Source organism: Danio aesculapii, chromosome 5 (genome assembly GCF_903798145.1).
Source record: "Danio aesculapii chromosome 5, fDanAes4.1, whole genome shotgun sequence".
Lineage (NCBI taxonomy): Eukaryota > Metazoa > Chordata > Actinopteri > Cypriniformes > Danionidae > Danio > Danio aesculapii.
The window spans coordinates 40,894,480-40,916,581 of NC_079439.1; the positions used below are offsets into that span (position 1 = coordinate 40,894,480).

Genomic DNA, 22,102 nt, shown 5'->3' on the forward strand with positions numbered 1-22,102 from the left:
AGTCTTCTCTCCATAAGAGAGAAGAAATTGTGGAAAAAAACAGGGGGGGGCTAATAATGCAGGGGGCTAATGATTCAACTGTATGTAACAGTCTGTGGGCACATACGGAACATCCTGAGGATGTGTGTGAAATGGTGTCGGGTCAGAGATGCTCTTCCGTCTATACAGCTTTCTTTCATATCTGCTTGTTTCTCACTATGTGCATCGATTTGCGGAAGACAATTCCCTACTGTACCTCACTTCCCTTTCTTCCTCTGTTTCCCTCTCGCTTACTTGCTCTTCCGCTCACTCTATCCATTTCCAGCTCAGAGGACTTTTTTCTTCTTGCTCTCTTCGACTTATAGTAATATTTCCTCACAAATCATCACAAAATGAACCAACTTATTCTTTTTGATTAGAGATATCTGACTGGCTACAGTACATTTCTGCAAATATAATATTATAAGTGATCTATTGTTTATTGAATTGATATATTTTTTTATAGAATTACCATTGTGTATGAAATGTGCTAAATAAACTTGCCTTGTCTTACCTCTGAGTATTAAAGTGATTTAAAGAGTTAATGTGGTAATGTCACTCTGGAAATATGTTTTGTTGGATGTTTTATGTCTCAAGTAGGACTGGACAATTCTGGCTAAAATGAGAATCACAATTTTTGTGTTTAAAATAAGATTGGGATTTTCTCACAATTCTGTAGATGTAAAATAAAGGTTAATTAGTAGGCTATTATTATTGTTATTCTCAAACATATGGTAAAACAACAATAAAAATATTAGACCTATAACAGGTCTACTGTTGGTTAAAATGATAAATTTTGTATTGACTTGGAACGGTGGACTTGAACATACTTTAAATATGTCCTGGTTGTTAATTCACAGTAAAGTGATGACATCAGAATACAACTACAGTATTCATAACTAGATATTAAAGTTTGAGGACAAACTTTATGGTGGCTTGAAAAGCCGAGTCTGAATTAGCATGTTACTAGCATGAATTAGCAAGTAACTAGCATGATTCTAACATAAATTAGCATGTAACTAGCATGATTCTAGTATGAATTAGCATGTTACTAGCATGTTTCTAGCATGAATTAGCATGTTACTAGCATGTTTCTAGCATGAGTTAGCATGTTACTAGCATGTTTCTAGCATGAATTAGCATGTTACTAGCATGATTCTAGCATGAATTAGCATGTTACTAGCATGTTTCTAGCATGAATTAGCATGTTACTAGCATATTATTAGCATGATTCTAGCATGAATTAGCATGTTTCTAACATAAATTAGCATGTTATTAGCATGATTCTAGCATGAATTAGCATGTTACTAGCATGATTCTAGCATGAATTAGCATGTTACTAGCATGATTCTAGCATGAATTAGCATGTTACTAGCATGTTTCTAGCACGAATTGGCATGTTACTAGCATGTTTCTAGCATGATTTAGCATGTTATTAGCATGATTCTAGCATGAATTAGCATGTTTCTAGCATGAATTAGCATGTTATTAGCATGATTCTAGCATGAATTAGCATGTTACTAGCATGATTCTAGCATGAATTAGCATGTTTCTAGCATGAATTAGCATGTTACTAGCATGATTCTAGCATGAATTAGCATGTTACTAGCATGATTCTAGCATGAATTAGCATGTTATTAGCATGATTCTAGCATGAATTAGCATGTTACTAGCATGATTCTAGCATGAATTAGCATGTTACTAGCATGATTCTAGCATGAATTAGCATGTTACTAGCATGATTCTAGCATGAATTAGCATGTTACTAGCATGTTTCTAGCATGAATTAGCATGTTATTAGCACGATTCTAGCATGAATTAGCATGTTACTAGCATGATTCTAGCATGAATTAGCATGTTACTAGCATGTTTCTAGCATGAATTAGCATGTTACTAGCATGATTCTAGCATTAATTAGCATGTTACTAGCATGTTTCTAGCATGAATTAGCATGTTATTAGCATGATTCTAGCATGAATTAGCATGTTATTAGCATGATTCTAGCATGAATTAGCATGATTCTAGCATGAATTAGCATGTTACTAGCATGTTTCTAGCATGAATTAGCATGTTACTAGCATGATTCTAGCATGAATTAGCATGTTACTAGCATGATTCTAGCATGAATTAGCATTTTACTAGCATGATTCTAGCATGAATTAGCATGTTACTAGCATGATTCTAGCATGGATTGGCATGTTACTAGCATGTTTCTAGCATGAATTAGCATGTTGTTAGCATGTTTCTAGCATGAATTAGCATGTTACTAGCATGTTTCTAGCATGAATTAGCATGTTACTAGCATGATTCTAGCATGAATTAGCATGTTACTAGCATGATTCTAGCATGAATTAGCATGTTATTAGCATGATTCTAGCATGAATTAGCATGTTACTAGCATGATTCTAGCATGAATTAGCATGTTACTAGCATGACTAGCATGTCACTATCGTGTTGCTAGCACCTTTCTAGCAAGATTAGCATGTCAGTAGGATGTTAAAACTGTTAGCGTGTGTTAGAAAAGCTAGTCACAGTCTCTGGGACAGTTGCTAGGGTGCTGAAATTGGTTGCTAGGGAGTGGCTAGTAAGTTTAAAGGTAATCAGTGATTGGCTGCTGGCTAGACTGAGTTGAATGAGGCCAGACTCTAGTCTGTAGGACAGTCTGATGCAGAGTTATGAGCTCACAAAGGTTGATCCAATGTTAAGTCAATGGGAGTCTTTAACAATGGAAGTCTATGGGACAGTTGCTAGGGTGCTGTAAGTGGTTGCTAGGGAGTGGCTAGTAAGTTAAAAAGTCATCAGTTATTGGCTGCTGGCTAGACTGAGTTAAATGAGTCCAGTTAGAAGTCTGTAGGACAGTCTGATGCAGAGTTATGAGCTCACAAAGTTTGACCCAATGTTAAGTCAATGGGACTTTTGGGTTTTTTCTGGGTCGTTTTTCGGAAAACCCAAGGTCGGATCAGTTAGAAAAGATATAGCAACCCGAGTCAGACCAGTTTGAAGGTTTGACGAAAGTTTGAAGTTTGTAGCTTGAAAGGCCTAGGAGGAGATACACTTAGAAATTAGTCTCAGAAGAAGAAGAAGAAGAAGAAGAAGAAGAAGAAGTTTAAGATAGATAACAGTATGCTGGCTTTTCAAGCCACCATAATTATAAAGTTGATTTATTATGTTTGAGACATATGCTTGTCATTTATCATTGACAACACTATTAGACTTTTTTTTCACTGATAAAATGAGACATTTGTCATTATCAGATTCCCTCTTAAATTCAGTGTTGTACAGGCTAGAGTAGTTCTACTGACCCAGTAAACATTTATTTTCATGCTCAACACTGTGTGTTCGCTATGAAAGAAAAAACATCAAATGCTTGTAATCATAAGTCTAAAATGCGATATGATCATTTAAATGATGTGTGCGCTTTCGGTTGCACTTTTCAGTGTCGAGTGCGGCTCATGTCATGGCTGCCGTCAATTTGAGTTCAGTTTGCAACAAACTGAACGTTATTTACAACTTTATTACCTTTTATAACAGCCTTTTCAGGTTCTGTTCATTAAAGTAGACATTATTGGCGTGCATGCACGTGTCCTTTAGGTAGTAAACAAACATGGCGTCAGTTCATGTGTGACTTCACGGCTTCGAAAACGTCATTACATTAAGACAGAAATTAGATTTTGGGGTAAATTATACCTTATGTGACTTATGCGACTGCCTTTATGCTTCTCTCCTGACCTTGTAAATATAATTGGCTGAATAACAGAAAAGCTGAAATAAGATTGTGTGTAGGGTCGAATCTAGACCGCGATCTTTTTTCGATTAATTGTGTAGCCCAAGTCTCAAGGCAGTTTGGAAATTAAATATCCACTGACTAGTGCTAAAACGTTAATGATTTATCGCTTATCTCGATCCTAACCCTTAATCAATAGCCCTCATTTATGTGTTACATGGTCAGATTTCACCCACAAATATGAAAGTTGAAGAAGTAAAATCACATCGATCCCAATATTCACAGATCAGTTTAGAACCCTATTCATATGTGGAAATAAATCTAAATAGAAACAAATGCACTCTTCACAAGACTGTTACGATGCATTTAACATTCATTATAATCTTAAATCCTTGAAAGTTTCTAATATTTATATTTTTAATAATATATGAACATTTTATAAGCATTTATGAATGTATTTATATCATCTTTGCATCAAATTACAAAAATGATTTACCACTTATACAAGGTGTTTCTAATGCAACGTCTATGGGGATGAAAGTAAATTTGATGTCATCAGTGTCACACTATTGTTTTCCTTTTTCTGAAAGTCTTGAAAACACCATCGTTGACTTTTACTTTTATTATTTCAGTAAATAGGGTCAAAAAAATTATTTGTTGTACTCTCCGATTGACTGCGATCTAGTTTACTCAACCAAGATTTCTTACGCTACTGAGAAACCCGGAAATGTAAAAAGAGTCTATTGAATATGCATAAGCGTTTGTCATCTTATTAGAAATTGTCCTCTCAATGCATGTCAGACATCACTTAAAAATGCAACGGATGACAATGGAGTCATGCAGAAGTTGAATGTTTTGCTGAAAGTAAAATCTTGAATTGTCATCTGCAAGCAAAGCACTTCAAACTGTCTGTATGTTTTTTTAATGATCTAAGCTTTTCAGAGTCAGTGCATGTACTTTAGATTGTTTTGCCAAGCTTATAGTGTAAATGCTGATATAAAATATAGCCAGTGTTGCATTGCAAGTGTAGTGCTGTTCTAGGTGAGGTACTGTAATGTAATTTGTATTTATATAGCAGATTTATTGTGTTTGGACATACACCCAAAGTGCTTCACAATCATGAGGGGGGTCTCTCCACAGCACCACCAGTGTGCAGCATCTACTTAAATAATACGACGGCAGCCACTGGACAACGGTACCAGTGCACTCAACACACACCAGCTATAGGTGACGTGGAGAGACAGTGATGCAGCCAATTTGGGTGGATGGGGATGATTGGGAGGCCATGATCTGTAAGGGCTAATGGAGGGAATTTTTACTGCACTTGAAAAACATGTAGGGAGCTAGTTACTTGATTTAAATGTTTTTAATCATTTATTTTAGTTTGAATTTGTTCAAATTTGATATTTTTTCAAAAATGTATTGGCAGAATCTTATATTTCTGCTAAGTCTGGATTGAAATAATATATCAATAACTTTGTTACATAATTCAATATCACACAACTCTTACAATGTGCTTTTGATTGTGTTATTCAATTACACACACAGTGTATCCTCCAAAAGGACCCAGCAGAAGCACACAGGGACTCTTGGCATTAATCTTCATTCTGCTGGCTCACTCCTCACCTATTTTCCACGTGGATGAATGTAGCCTGCTGTGCCCCCTACAACTGCCATCTGAAGTGGCTTAATGAATCTAAGAGCATGTCTGTCATTGTCCTGGCTTCAGTCGATCCTGAGCAGACACTGGGCCTGCGTGGGATGATATTAAGTCACATTTAGGGCTGGGCGATTTGGCCTAAAATAAAAATCTTGATTAATTGAACGTTTGAACTCGATTATGATTAATGAACGGTTATTTTATTAGTTCTTTATTTATTAGTTAGTTTTATTAGCTCATAGTTCACAGACAAGTTTTACACTGTAAATATGTTCACATATTACAAGTGAGAGAATTTGGGATGAAGCTTGCATCACTGATTTTAATATAACTGATGAAAACACACACTATCTGGTATCTATGATTATTTATTGAACATCAGTGTTGAACAACTGAAATTAAAACACACATTGCCTGAAACCAACAGTCACTTTTTTATAAAAAAGAGAAAATAAATATCTTGCACTTTTGGAAACAAATTTAATTATTTTCAATGTTTTTCATATTAAAAATAGAAAACAATCAGTATCTCCTCTAAATAAAACAACTCTTGTATATCCTGTAAATAATATTTTAAACAGTGCATTTCTTGCATCTTCTGTAAACAGTATTTTAATATAAATGGTCAAGTGCATCATCGTGGTTACAGACTGCAGTAAGGACATCTTGGTGTGTTCGACATAGAAGTATAAATCAGCCTAAACACAGTGGGGTCACGTGACTCCACACGGGAAGTAGGGAAAAGTTGGGAAAGTAATTGAAAAAATTGACCTGGAAAAATGAGATCGATTATAGGTTCTGAATGTCAATTTCAATTACTTTTCGATTAATCGCCCAGCCCTAGTCACACTAAGTGCAATACGACATATTTAGTAAAATGCTATAGTTACCAGGTTTCACATACATAGGCTGTGATTATTATAATCACCATTAAAGAGTTGCTGCTCACTTTTCAGTGTCTTAATAAGCAGTAAATGAAGTGAGTGTATATGAAATTGGTAATAATGGACACAGGATTCTTTTTTTTTTTTTGGTATGTCTTTTTTCAATTTGCCTTAGGTTTTAAATTTATAAAGCTGTTTAACCAAGTGGAGTTTCAAACCTTTCATTAGTACATATTTGGATACTCTTCTTAAATACAGATGGACAAAAATCATCTTTGCTGCACACACAATAAAGTGCTGCTTTATCATCAATGAACAACAGTTAAAAGTTGTTTTTTTCTATTAATTGTTGGTAAATTTTCACCTAATTTGTACCAATAATGATATGAAAATGATTCCTTTAGGATTTTTGCATTTTCTCATTCCAAACAGCTACGCAGGAATTGAATGATTAAATATTATCAGAAAAAAAGAAAGATTCACAGGTCAAGATACAGTAGAGTCCATTGACATATGAGGATGTCAGAAATATTTTACTGTGGTGCAGCATTATTTTCTAGGGCTCATGATTGATCAACACTCAAACTTTAGGGGAAGTTAGGTAGATGGACATGCAATGGTTAGGGAGTTGGACTTCTCCGTATTCTTGGTCCTGGCAGGAATTGAAGATGGGTGTGTGAAGGTGGCTTTGAGTAAGGTACCTAAACCCTAATAGCTTCCTGGGTGCTGGACGCAATAGCTCCTCACTGCTCCATGTGTATGATTTATGTTTGTGTGCACTTGGTTGGGTTAAAATCAAAGGACCAATTTCGAGTATGGGTATGAGTGGGATGACAGCTGCATGTGTGTGTGCAGGTGTGCAAGCAGTGGAAAGGTCAGTCCGATAGCCACGGGTGCTCAATACCTGCAGTACTTGAGGAGTCTTGTTATTGCGGCATGTTATTGTTTTTGCGAACCATACTTGACGATATGGTGAGTTCACTTTACTTCATAAAGCAGTAGCCTACTGGTAATACAATGGTGAAGTGTTTATATCACTAATTCACAATTATTAATTCGTTCGTTTTCCTTTGGCTTAGTCCCTTTATTTATCAGGGGTCGCCACAGCAGAATGAATCGACAAATTATTTATTAAATGTTTTACACAGCAGATGCCCTTCCAGCTGCTACCCAGTACTGGTAAACAACCAAACACATTGACATTCACACACATACACTACGGACAATTTAGTTTATACAATTCACCTATATCGCATGTCTTTGGACTGTGAGGGAAACCAGAGTATGCCATCATGGGGAGAACCTGCAAACTCCACACAAAAATGCCAACTGACCCAACTGGGACTAAAACCAGCGACCTTCTTGCTGTGAGGCAACAGTGCTAACCACTAAGCCATTGTGTTGCCCTAATACACAATTAATAAAGTTGTAATCAAGTAAATGTATTTATGAATATACAAAGTAACAGTAATCAATAATGGCTGCTATTATCACATTTAGCGAGCTACTTTAGTTTGTGTTTTATGGCAATAATTTCTATAAATCCGCCACTCAGAACTACATGAAAGTGTTGACCTTCATATTATTCAAACAGATTTCCCCCCTGCTGATACAATTAACAATAATCAGAAAGAAACTAAACGTTTTATAATCAGGATGACACCTAAAAAGTTCAAACCCCCCTGAGTAACTTAGCAGTGAGTCGACTAATCAAAGTATGATTCTGCACGTGCATATTTTAATCATGAAGCTCTTTGGCAACTTTGTCTCTTCAGACTGTCGCCGCTCCATAAAGATTTAATTGGTTTAACCCACGTGCTGATCCAAACCATATTCTCCAGCTGCTCCGCCGAGGCTGCTATTCCGAGCACTCGCTGCTATTGCTGGAGAGGTGATGTAACTCACCGTGGACGTGAAGCGGACGAGGACGGGAGACGGTTATGACGAGCATGGAGATTGAGACTACGGACTGACAGCTTTGTTTTAATTTGCGCTATGCCGTTTGTATATATATATACTTACTTCATATATAGTATACGCTGATGATTGTCGTTATACCTGCACCGGACATAGTAGCTAAACCCACAGAAGTGAGCAGCACCGCCCGCCGCCCCTCTTCAGCCCTGCCGGTTGGCTCTCCCTCAACGCAGCTCGTGTGACCCTCTGGACCGGTGAGAAAGAGAGAGAGAGCAAGAGAGAGAGAGAGATGACAGCTGAGAGATGAGCTCGACCAGATGACCGTGTCAAACACCGACAGTCCCGGGCAAGCATTCGTTGTGCAAGAGTGACGTATTGTTTAATGCGGGAACGGACATCTGATCACTTCAGAGTTGCAGTGAATGGGCAGGATTGCGTAAGACCGCGCGGTCATTTCGGAGTTCGAGCGACTCTTCAAACATGAATAACACGAAGAACCAGCGAGTAAGTGATGCTTTTTGCGCTGCGTACTTAGAGATTTGATCTCTCAGATCGATCATGGTAACATATTTTGCTTGCACCGTGTCTCGTGTGTCTTGTAAATGTGGTTGTTGTCAAAAACATGCCTGTAGTTTGCCGTTATCGCATTTGTATAATGGATGTTATTAGCTCAGGTATAGCGCTGCGCGTGTGTGCAGGTGCGCGTGCAGCAGGAAGGTCAATCCGATGGCCACGCGCGCTCCATACCTGCAGTACAGGAGGAGATGCGCTGAAGGAGGCTCGTCTCATTGCGATGCATTGCTTTCCTTTCTTGTGGCATGTTATTGTTTTTGAGAACTTTTCCTTTTTAAAAGGCTGGTGAACTCATATATGCTTTTAAAACTATAGCATTTCATGGTTTGTAGTGTAGCTGTTTGTGAATGTAAAGAGGTTGCAACGATTTGAAAATCAAGGTGGACAACAAACTACTTTGTTTTCTAAAAGAAAGTACGGATTATATCACTCAGCAATTCCTGTTTCACCATACATGTTAACCTGCAACCAGTTTGCATTATACCAGCCCTATATGATCTTTATTGGTGGCTCTTAAACGGTGTCTTTGAGAAATTCGGTGATTTTATCGGGCCGTATGCACTCTCAGAAATAAAGGTACGCCAGCTGTCACTGGCGTGGTACCTTTTCAAAAGGTACACATTTGTACCTAAAAGGTCTATATTAATTCCTCAAAGGTACATATTAGTAGTACAAAAGTGTTCCTCTTAATTTTAGGTACTAATAAATGCATTTGAGGTACCAATATGTACCCTTTAAGAACAAACATGTACCTTCTGGAAAGGTACCACCGCAGTGACAGCTCGCATACCTTTATTTCTGAGTGTGCTATCTTCATTGACATTGAATATAGTAGTCATGGGAATTTCAAAGTCTTGTAATAACTAACTAGTAATGTTTTTAGTATTTTTATGAGTGCACATTATCCACTTTTATTCATTCCTTCATATTTAATCATACAGAATACTTCCAAAGCAAAACTATCAGTAAAAGGAGTACTTGAAGATATTTACACACTTTTTGTAAAAAAAAAAAAAAAGTGTTTTAAGTTAGTGACAATCTGGTAAATGTGATTTACCAAAAGAGAATAATGAAAATAAAACACACACATACAGATAATATTGAACTGTATCAACGATTGCACAGGATAGACTAGGAATTCATTATTCCTGAAACAATGCTTATGCTGTACTGTAGTAACAAATCTGTAATGGGAGGATTTTTTTCCCAGAAAAAAAAAAGTTTAGCAAAATGATCTCTCTTTTTTCTTGGATAGTTTGTAATGGAATCAGAGAGGTTAAATGTAGGTTCTGGTTGAGACCCTTTAAGTCTTCTTACACAGTTTACGGCTGAGAGAGCATTAGCTCTTAAACCTCTGTGAGTCTTGTGTTGACGTACACATATCTATGAGGCCTGTTCACCTAAACAGCTTGGGAGATTATTGATGTCCAATTTCTAAACATGATAGAATTCAATCACAAATCTTTTTTATTAAATCATCAGACATGTGACTGATTAAAGGAAAGGAAGTTAGATAGTCGAACAGCAGAATGTTTTTACCTTAATGTGAAAGAAAAAAATGTTCTAAATGGCCTTTATTGAAGAAGAAAAAGATCACGTGATGTGTCACGCTGAAACAAATGAATCACCTTTTCTTTGAAACGTACAGACTTCCCATCGCTGACATTCAGTTGTTTCCCCCTCATCATATTGCTTCTATTGAATTCATCAAAATCTTCACAGGATAACTGCTTTTAACTTGCGTGTGACCCGATGATCTCTGCAACACTGCATTAGAAGTTCTTTCTCATACATGACTCCCTCACCAATCCATACAGATGGTCTGCCCTTTCTGTTTTCACTTTCTTCTGTTTTCATTGAGTCAGTGTGTTTGAGGGTTCACTGTCAGGTCCACGTTAAACCACTGGCGGTCTGAGGTAGAGAAGGTCAGGTTTGAAGAGACGATTAGACGAAGAGACAGCTTGCTCTTTTCCCTTTGAAGATTTCCTGGACTGTTGCGAGTCATTTTGGTTGTGACTTTCGCTGTGGTGTTTTCTCTCAGGAATTTAATCAATGAAGATCAATGTAGGAATGTTTGTCACCTTGTCATGATGTGCAGAATTCAGTTCAGGCCCTCTGTGTGCTGCTGCTGTTGAATTATTATTGTCTAGTCTTGCTGCATTTAGCGAATCAATATTTACTGGAGAGATGCAGTTCCTTCCTTCACGATTTTCTTTTAGAGATGCGGCTACAACAGATGAGCCCTGTAAGCCTTTATGTGTTTAAAGGAAGTCTAATGTAAACGGCTAAACATAGACAGCTTGGGCTAAAACAAGGCTAAATTTGGGGTGTCAGTGAAAATCTAATAGATGTCTAACAGTAGTCCTAAATTAGACTAGTCATCAAATTGGCAGGAATGAATGAATAAAACAATGGTTTGTATAATAGATGTGTAAATGTAGATGGCTAAAACAAGGCTACATTTGGTCTGTTAGTGAAAATCTAATGAACATCTAACTGTAGCTTAAAACTAGACTAGTCACCGAATACACAGATCAGTCAGACTTCAAATGTGTAATCTGTCAATTCTGCGTTTTTGATACCTAGTTTAGTTTTGGGTTATTTTTAGACGACTATCAGATTTTCACTGACCAACCAAACTTATTTTAGCTAAGCCATCTATGTTTATACATCTATTAGACATCTATTTGACTCATTTTAACCTCGAAAGGCCCAAGGTGTTTTTTTACATGCATTTTTTATTTCTCTTTCCTATTTGGGCTTATTAGAACCTAGATATGATGTACTTTTAGGGGAAAATGATGTCCATATATGTGGACTCGTGGTCCGAATTTACATAAAACACTTTTCCTGAATTTTTTAATGCATATTTACCATAGATTTTTTTTAAATGCTTTGACTATCAGAGAGTAAAAACATTTTTTTCCCATTTTGGACAGTTAAAAATAGTGTTTGGTACATTGCAAAACAGTTGCAGGATGACACTGTTTGTCTGTAACAAAATATAAAACATTCAAAGTATTTTAAATAGCCACTTAAGAGCTAAATGGGCTGTCCACGTATGTGGACACTCAAGCCCTAGGAGGTTAAACACAAATAATGCTCACTGGGTGGGTATCTACAAACAGTTTTATGTTTAATAGACATCTAATACCTGTATATGTTAAAAACAAACTTCTTTGCTAAAACAAGTCTAAATAAGCACTGTCTGTGAAAATCTAATAAACATCTAAAAGCAGACCAAAACTAGACTAGTCATCAAATAGACAGAATAGACACACTTCCCAGCAAACATTTCTGTGTTAAATAGACGTCTAATAGACATCTAAACTTAGACAGCTTGGCTAAAAGCAAGGCTAAACTTGGGCTGTCAGTGAAAATCTAATGGACATCTAAGAATAGCCTAAAACTAGACTAGTCATCAAATAGACAGATTAGACAGACTTTATATGTGTAGTCTTTTTTTTCTGTTTATTTGATGACTAGTCTAGTTTTGGCCAATTCCAAATTTATCCTTGTTTTAGCCAAGACGACCATGTTTAGACGTCTATTAGACATCTATTACACATATTTTTAAAACAAAAATGCTTACTGGGTTCACACATGTAGTCATCCATTCCAATCTATTTAATGACTGGTATAGTTTTATGCTATTCTTATTAGATTTTCACTGACAGCCTATCTTTTGCCTTGTTTTAGCCAAAATGTCTACATTTGTCTATTAGATGTCTATTAGACATAAAATTGCTTGGTGAGAACAGCTTGAGGAATCACAGATCCAGACAGTATTTGTGGATTTCCCTTTATTATGTATCTTCACATGCTAAATGATTACACAAAACCCATGATTGTCATCGTTTGAGCATTTATTTTGAAATAATTGCCTCTTAGACCATTATTCTGTCTAGATTTGTCTTCTGTCTGAAATCTTTGCAGAGTTGCACAGCAGCTAAGCCTTCACTGGCAAGCAAGACTGTGTATATTTTTAGTTTGAATGAACCAGAGAAAGGCAAGATGTGGTTTGGAGGAGAGACGCAGAGAAATTTCACCATTAGAGGCTGTATGGGTGAGTGAAACAGGCCTGTCGCTCTGTTTTATGTGGCTGCCAGTCTGGTTGAGAGGTTGAAATGGCAGTGCGTTCTTCACACTGCTGAATTCTCAGTTTCACTCACACCTACATTGTCCATATGGAAGTGTGTATTCATGAGTACATGCTTGTGTGTGTGTATGTGTGTGTGTGTGTGTGTGTGCGTGTGTGTGTGTGTGTGTGTGTGTGTGTGTGTGTGTGTGTGGTGGAATCAGAGTTTTACTGCAATAGTGTATGGCCTTTTTATTATGCTTTTTTCCTTTGCGTTTTTTGAATGTTTTCACGCACAGATGATGACGCTGTCAAAACCATCCCCTTTCACATGAATCTGCTAAAGTGACTAAAAACAATGCATTTTGCATCCCAAGCCAGTAGTTGCTGATGTCACTTTTTAAAGAAACAATGTGACTACACACATACACATGGTCAAAGTCTGCCATTGTTGTTTTTGGTTGTTTCACAGATGCCTATAGGCTAAGAATGTAAAACGCATGTGCATGATATCACTCTTTTCACAAAATTGCATGCTTTTATAGTTTAGTTAATGATATCGTTTTTTTTTTTTAATATAAATTTTGAAACAATTTATCAACATTTTCCTTTTTTTTGGTACCTAGAATGCCATTGTTGTGTGAATAAACTGTAAAAATTCATTTAAATGTTTTCTGTTTTAAATATTTTCCTAAGCTAGACACTGTGTTTTGCTACTATGTGTGTGTACATATATCAGGCCCATAGACAGCCTGGGGCAAGGGGTGTTTCTTTTTTCAGATAAACTGGACTTTTTTTGCAGTTATTCACCTCATTTCATATTTATTTATGAGGTTTAAATGTTGCGTTTATAGAGACATTTTTAACACAATTTTTGGCTCAATTAATTGTCATCATTATTACACTTTTTGATGTACCAAAAACATTTCGTAAAGATTAAAAATAAAGTACAAATGTATTACATCATACATCATTAGAATATATCTGTATTTTTAAAATTTAGGAATCTGTTAAAGTTTAAAATTAAAAACTGTAGCCTATTGTCATTTATTAGGCAAAGAACAAACTGGCCAGCGCCTCAATCACTTACCTCAGCCAGAATTTGGCCATTTTCATAATACAGCATTAAAACATGTATGTTTTATGTTTTCTTACACAGCTGGATATTGGATTGGTAAAAAATAAATGTTTGCATTGGCCAAAACTGATTAGCCGAAGTCACTCTGATGCGACAGCCAACAGAGGATTTCACTTGTTCTTAAATCCTTCTTTAATTGGTTATTTTCACAATTTATTATTGCATGGTATTGGCTCAAATGTTTGGGACAAATTCTAGACCTTCAAACCACCCGGACCCCATATATATATATATATATATATATATATATATATATATATATATATATATATATTTTTTTTTTTTTTTTTTACATATATATATATATATATATATATATATATATATATATATATATATATATATATATATATATATTTTTTTTTTTTTACACATATATATATATATATATATATATATATATATATATATATATATATATATATATATATATATATATATATATATGTAAAAAAAAAAAAATATATATATATATATATATATATATACATATATATATATAAAATAAAATGAAAAAATATATATATATATATTTTAAATTTTTTACATTTTTTTTTTATTTTATTTTATATATATATGCTCTGTTTTAAGTAAGTGCTTTCAATAAGATAACACATAATTTTTTAGGAAAAGAAAAGTTTTAAAAAATGTTTCATTAGTAGTTAATCTAATAGGGTAAAATGTAATTAAAAAAAATATTTTTTTACCAAAACAAACAAAAAAAATTGTCAGTAATATTTTATGTATATGCAACTGTTTACTTATACCTTTAATTACTTATAAGTCATAATTTTTTTCCATCTTACTCAAAAACAAAACAAAAACATATTTATAAGTAGGTGAGGATTTTGGGCATAGGGCTGGACGATATGGCAAAAATGTATATCACAATATATTTCTTAATTTCGGTCGATATGATATAATTCCGATATCAATATGGACAATATTAAAAAGACAGGAAAAAACTGCCAAGAACGCACACAACAGATGTCTGTACCTACAAATGTCTGCAAACTGAATTTGCAAAGTCTTTAATACCTCCAGGCTCTTATAACTTTTTTAAATAAAAAAAAGTACAAAAAAATTATGTTCACTTTTTATTTGTATTTAGCCTGTACAAACAGATGAGTATTTTCATAGTTCTGGTTGTTTTCATCTTGAACGTCCATTAAGGGTTCTATCTGTCTATTTATATTTGTGTATGTAATTACTTAATTAAATTAAAAGGTTTAACATAAAATAGTTCTTATATATTTTATATAGTCTATTTAACACATTTTCGTTATTCAACAGATTTAATACCTCCATTAATCACATTCTTTCTAATTCATCAGCTTTGCAATAACCAGATTCCTGATAAATATGTTTGTGAGTTTTATTTTGTAAGTTTGCTCGAGTGCTATCCCAGCATGCAGCGAGTTTGTGTGTGTGTTCATTTGGGTGTTTATGGGAGGATCAATTATATGCAGAGATCGAGTTTATATGTATGTGCGTGTGTTAATGTGGGACTATATGCAAGGATCGAGTTTATATGTTTGCATGTGCGTGTGTATATGTATATGCGAGTTATGTATGAAAGTTTTATACATGTTTTGAACATAGTATAGGTTTATATGCGAGTAATTTATAGGTGTATATGCACGTGTTGACAAGTGAAGTTTGATTTAAATCCTACATGGCGCCTTATAGCCATCTGTGTTTGTTTCATTGTCTTCTCTTATGACACCGCTGGTGTCGGGGAGGTGGATGGTGGTGATGGTGAGGCGATAGGTTGGCTTAAACTTTTATGATGCCTGATCTTCTGACTCTCACTATGTTCTATCGCAGGGCTTCAATTAGTTTGTCATGGGGGCCGGTTCATGAAAAGCATCTCAAACGAAGGGCCGGAGAGATATGACTTACTATATGAGTGATAACACAACTGCATATAAGAGCCCATATGCTGTATTTTTCCTTAATACATCCACGTTTTCTTTTTCTACATTGAAATGTTAATAAATTGTATTTTAAAACTACATAATATCAGTACAATGTGGCTTTTTTTTTTTTTTACAAACATTCAAATGTTGTATTTCAGAGCTCAACAAAAGCAGTGCATTGCTGAAGTAGGCTTTTTCAGGCACATTCATATGTTATTTTTTGAACTGCATAACAATTAGGGATGCAACAGTTATAGATTTTGGTTGTATGATTATAGTCTGAAGAATAATCATGGTTTCAAGGTTATCACATCCAATGTAAATTCAAGCTTTATATTAGGTAAGTAGCTATTCAGATTAACTGTTGTTATCATCTGCGTTCATTCATACATAATCATTTTAATAATAATTTGTCTAAAATATCTTTTGTTTACACTTAAAGGCACGCACAACTCTCACGTGAGATGTTTTCTACTGTGTGCGCCTGGAAAGATGCAAGCGTGTTGCTCCGCTTGTGCTTGCATATTGTCTTATATTCTTACATTAGAAAAAACAAACTTGCAAGTGGAAAACATGTGATATGGGAACGGCCGCTGCTATAGTTAATCCGGTTTGCATTCGTATTAGCCTTGGTGTACATACTTGGAACTTTAAACTAGCGCACAATGGCAACTTGGCATAACTTTGTTAAATTGTAGCAGTTTCGCTTTGTTCCGTGCAAAAGAAATGCGGCTTAGAAGCCTTTACGATTAATTAACTGTGACAAATTAAAGCGCAGTTAATAGTGAAATTGCCTAATATCGTTGTATCCCTATTGACGATATCAATGCATAGTACAAAAGGCCTTTTCTACAAACACATGCAAATGTTTTCGGCTGCCGCACCACTTGCTTATGGTGACTCAAGGGCATCACACACAGTATGCACCGCTCAGCGCCGCAACACGGCGTGCACATGACAGTTGAAAGTATCGCACACCAGACACGCACATTCACATGATATTTAAAATGAAACTAATCAGATAGCACTCTGTGGCGTGGCAGAAATATGAACAGTGTCCTGAGTCATGGACAGCTGCCAACTTGCGGCGCTGGTGTGTGTACCCTGATAGAAACCAATTTTTAGAATTCTGAAATAAGTGGCGCTTACGCAGTGCTTCGCCGAGTGGCGCTTCTAGTGTGCGACCTGCTTCACGCTCTGCGCCTCATGCTGTATTGAACAGACGCACGTCACTTCATAACTATAGCGGCTGCTTTTTGACTGAACAGATTTGATGTGTTCCCACTGCTAGTCGGCACCACTCTCCCGCACATTTTGCAGAGACCCGAAACTATAAGTTTATCGAAACTTAAAAAGCCGAACCACTTCCACACCCCTGCATTAGTCTTTCCACTCTCATCAACTATTTCGTCTGCATTCTTACTTGTGAAAGCTTGTTCATTCACATCTCTTCTTCTTCTTCTTAGTTTTTTGGCGAATTGCATTCTTTGTGCATATCGCCACCTACTGTGCTAGTTGTGCAACCAGATTCTGTGATTGCTCTGCCCCAATCCCACAGACCTCAGAGTCCAGGCGCCTGTTGACGCTGCGTGTTCAGCTCCTCCCCCCTGCACACTGAACTCCTTAATCCTCATTCACATCTCTTTTCAGGGCACTCATTTTGTAGCTTAAGCTTTCTGCGACAGACCTTAACCAACTGCTGAGCTCTGGCTGCGTGTCTGTGGTGTACGTCATCACGCAAGTGACATCACGCCTTTTCTGACGGCTGAGCACTGACCGTCATTCAGTGACAAATGATACAATGTATAAGATCTTATATATATATAATAAAACATATATATGCAAATTTATATCAAAATACTGGAACTGGGTTTAAAAATCATACCACCGTTATTGAAAAAAAATCTATCGCGATATATATTGATACCGAATTATTGTCCAGCCCTATTTGGGCATAAATAAGTTTTAAGAATCTGTTCAAATGTATTGTTTAGTAAGAATTCTTGTTTGTTGTTGCGCGCAGTACAGAGGTAAACCGTATTTAAATATATCTGCTATTTATATGTGTGTATATGTATATATGCAATGTATAAAGGGAGGCACATTCTCAGGAAGGCCAGAGATTTATTATGTTTGTGGAGAGTGCTTGTGTGAGGTGTATTTATATACAAGTTATCAAATATTCATGTGTGAAAGCTGTGTTTTCTATACTCAAGGTAGAAGGCATGATTCGGCTGCAGGAGTGGGAGAGAGGGCAGTGTGTGGGCTCTCTCTCTCTCTCTCTCTCTCTCTCTCTCTCTCTCTCTCTCTCTCTCTCTCTCTCTCTCTCTCTCTCTCTCTCTCTCTCTCTCTCTCTCTCTCTCTCTCTCTCTCGCTCTCTGTGGGTTATTAATGTGTGCACTGCTGTTTGTGTGTGTCAGTGCCTCTGTGTGTTTTATCTAGAGGGGGTTTCATGATGCATATGGGTGTCCACACTCACAAAATCTCAAGTCCCACACAAGCAGCCTGTTTTATGAGCTTCTACAAAATATGTTTGGCATTGTAGTTCAATAGCCCACTTTTGCAAAGAAAAACAGTAATAGTTTGCCATGAAATTTAAATTTTAATGTAGAATTATGCCACTAGAGTACAGACAAACATTAATTTTTTAATAAATTTAGATTTTTTACAGTTTAAAATTAATTCATTCACTTCCATTTCTAAAAGAACATGTAGTTTAATGCTCTAAAGCTGGCCACAGTTTGCATTATATTGTTGCAACAGTGGTGCTTACTAACATAAAATCAACATAAAGTAGAGTACAGTGAGTACGTTGTTACAAATGTTGCAGAAACGAAGGAGTGTTTGTTTTGGTTACTGCCTAAAATTGGCCATTAACTAGAGCAAAGACTGAAATGCTTTATTTAAATTTCATCAGAGGAACATAGGGTGGTTTTTTTAAATGGTTTTGTGTGCTAGATAGGAAAACTGGCCAATAATAGTCTTATAAACACTGAATATACCCTTGAGGGTGAATTGAAGTCATATTTAAAGACCAGTATATCATAGACACTTGAGGTTGATCTGTTTTTACTTGAAGCACTTAACAAAACCCTTGCAATCTGATATCAGCACTCAAAGCGCACTTTAGCAATCTCATTCACAAAAAAAGAGCCTTGTTTTTGTCAGTGCTGTTCTAAAATGGAATTTTATTAAAATATTTTTGTTATCTGACTTGTACAGTAGTGGTTGATTTATAGTACTCAGAAACTAGCTGGCACAATGTAGATCCAAGATTTGCCCCATGCAAACTGTAGTTAGCAGAAACAAGGCATTTTTTGTGCTGCTGTTTAATTTGCATAATTCCTTTAGGGAATCAGGTTTTAAAACAATGCAGACAATGCAACCCTAACCTTTATTATAAATGTTTAAGTATACTACTTCAAGTATTATACTACTTTAAGTATATTAACTTGTATGTATGAGTATGTACCCTGTAAATTACAGTTGTTTTTACTAAAGTGCAATTATCCTTGCGTGAATTTCTCCCAGTTGTGTTTCTTTTCCTTTTTTCGCACTGAATAAGTTTGGTTTTCTGGATATCCTGCAAATCGCATAGATCGCACTGAGACTAACATCACTGCTCTATTTATAATGCTGCTTCCTGTGTTTGCCTGGATATGTTTGACCTACCAAAACTATATGTGTGTTACTAGAGCACATCTTAAAAGACAGAACTGGTGCAGATGCCCTTTACTGTATGTCTTAAAATATCTCTACTCCTTCGTTTTTGCCCTTTAGTCACACTTAACCAGTTTTTTCCAACTTGACAAATTCAAAATCCCTTTAAGGGACTTACATTTTTTGTTTCCATCATTTTCTTTTTCAATATTTGTTGTTCGTTTAGATTTTCCCTGTTTTCTCTGCTTTGTTCCAAATTGTTTCAACATAGGCTCATTCTGAAAACATAGCCCCATATACATTTCTGCAGATTATGATTTATGGCTGCATTTCACATTTTGAACGCTACAGGGCAGTATGATGCCGTTCCTTTTTGCGCATATCAGCTCACCGCTTACCTCCGTATGGACAGCTTTCCTGTTGCTACCAGTTTGTCCAGTAGCTCGCTATGTACATCAGAGGACTTGAGATGCAGAGAAGAGTTGACCATGACGATGGGGCAAAGAACAGTTCCAGAAAGTGGGTAAGACAAAAACAGAAGCCAAAAAAATAAAAATAAACAAGTAAAAAACAGGGTGAGGTTGTGGTGAAATCTAAAAACATGGTAAAAATCAGGCGAGGGCTTTTCTTTTTCTGGATTGCTTTTTAAAACTGTTGGTTGGGTTTAGGGAAGGAGGTGGGCAGGTCATGGTGCTTTTGAACACACTGTTGGTTGGGTTTAGGTAAGGAGGAGTGTGGGTCAGTCAATCAGTCAGTCAGTCAGTCAAACAGTTAGTCAGTTAAACAGTCAGGTGACAGCGGCCTCTGATGGTTTTTCAGGAGAACAGCTGGTGCAACTGGCACTCGTGAGAGAAATTTGAGCTCTCGAAAAGTGTACACAGTGGCCTCTGGTAGATTCCTAGCTCCGTGGCATATTTGGCGCTCTCCAGAAATGTATATAGAGGTATATTTTCAGAATGAACCTGGGTTGGATTTTTCTTTTCTCTTTTTCCATTGTTTTCTACTTTAGTGTTTTATGGTCCTGCTGTGAGCTGCTCTCGCTGAGCGTGAGAATGTAGATAAATGATTATGTGTCTGTTTATTTATTTGCATGTGCAAGAATTTGTCGCCTCCATTCATGTAATTTGCAGATTGCGTTAACAAAACTTGTTGTATATATGTATTTACACAATTAGCAACAGCAATATATATATATATATATATATATATATATATATATATATATATATATATATATATATATATATATATATATATATATATATATATATATATATATATATATATATTGCTGTTGCTAATTGTGCACTCATTGCAAACAGTTATATATAAATTAAGGCTGGACGACATGAAATCACAATCTTGATTAAGCAAAGCTGCAGTTTTTATGCACATCTTTTCAGGGAAGCACAGCTTTGTGATTAGCAATACATCTTCATCTGAAAGCCAGAGGGTGTTCTCATGCGGAAAACTCGTGAGGAAGAAACCCAGGAAATCTCCCAAAGCATTGTTGAATAGTCAAAGACATGCCATTAATATGATTTAGCCATTAAATCAAAAAGTTACAAAATGCCTTGAGATTGCACTGGTATAACTCCATTTACTTCAGCATCATTTACTACAGAGTTGTAGTTCACTACGTAAACTGTTGACATTATGACAGAATCTGAATTTTATCATCATCCAATTACATAGATTTCTATTTTGAATGTGATTTTGCATAGGTTGTCAGTGAATTACAGCTCTGTGTAGTAAATGCTGCAGAACTAAATGGAATTATACCAATTATACACGATCTCATGGCAATTCATAATTTCAATTCATTTTCTATTTGGTGGCTAATTCGTATTACTTTTTATGCTCTCGTTCATACGTTTTAGTACAATTTGTACTTAACCCAATGATGGATATCTTTAGGGGTAAGGTTTGGACCAGTAAAACTCCAGTAATAACAGTAGCTTAAAAAAAAGAAAAGTTTTATTTGTGAAGAAAATTTGAGAAGTTATCTGCTTTATATGTAACGCAAGTAATTCCAGGGCTGTGTTATTGAGATCAAATGAAAGCTTCAGGCTTTAATAACCCAAAAAGTATTTTACCTTTTGGCTGAGAGGAAAAAAAATAGTGCTTTCATATTGAAAAACAAAAAAAAAACAAAGTATCTATATGGATACTTTACCAGCACCATTGAATCTGTGACATCTGGCATTTTAGCTGGTCCAATAAACAAAAGGAAAATTAAAATATGTGGATTATACATTGTGTGTTTACTCATGCAACGTGCAACAGAAATGCAGTAGAACTAGAAGGAAGTCCCTGCAAGCAGAATCTTTATTGATTGTGTGAATTGTTATTTACTAGCAGTGAAAACACTTACAGGAAGAACACAGACCGGGAACAGATGGGAGGGAGGCAAGCAATACTGAAAGAGGCAAAAAAAAAGCTTTGTATTCCTGTGCACTAGCCCTCAGAATGATAAAATGATGCTGCGCTTGAATTTATATTCAGCTGTGGCTTGTTGACTGATGGCCTCT

General features: G+C 35.8%; 1 protein-coding gene across 4 annotated transcripts in view; it reads left to right on the forward strand.

Moving 5' to 3' along the window:
* The window catches only part of rtkna (rhotekin a), a 164,949-nt gene that overhangs the window by 63,639 nt on the left and 79,208 nt on the right, over positions 1-22,102 (forward strand). Inside the window, exon 1 of one of the 4 annotated variants that reach the window (XM_056458193.1) lies at positions 8,163-8,707. The exons of the other annotated variants lie outside the window; for them this stretch is intronic. Within the exon in view, the coding sequence (XP_056314168.1) occupies positions 8,684-8,707 (24 nt within the window). The 5' untranslated portion in view covers positions 8,163-8,683. Of the gene's footprint in view, positions 1-8,162; positions 8,708-22,102 lie in introns of those variants that run through there. 4 annotated transcript variants of the gene reach the window in all.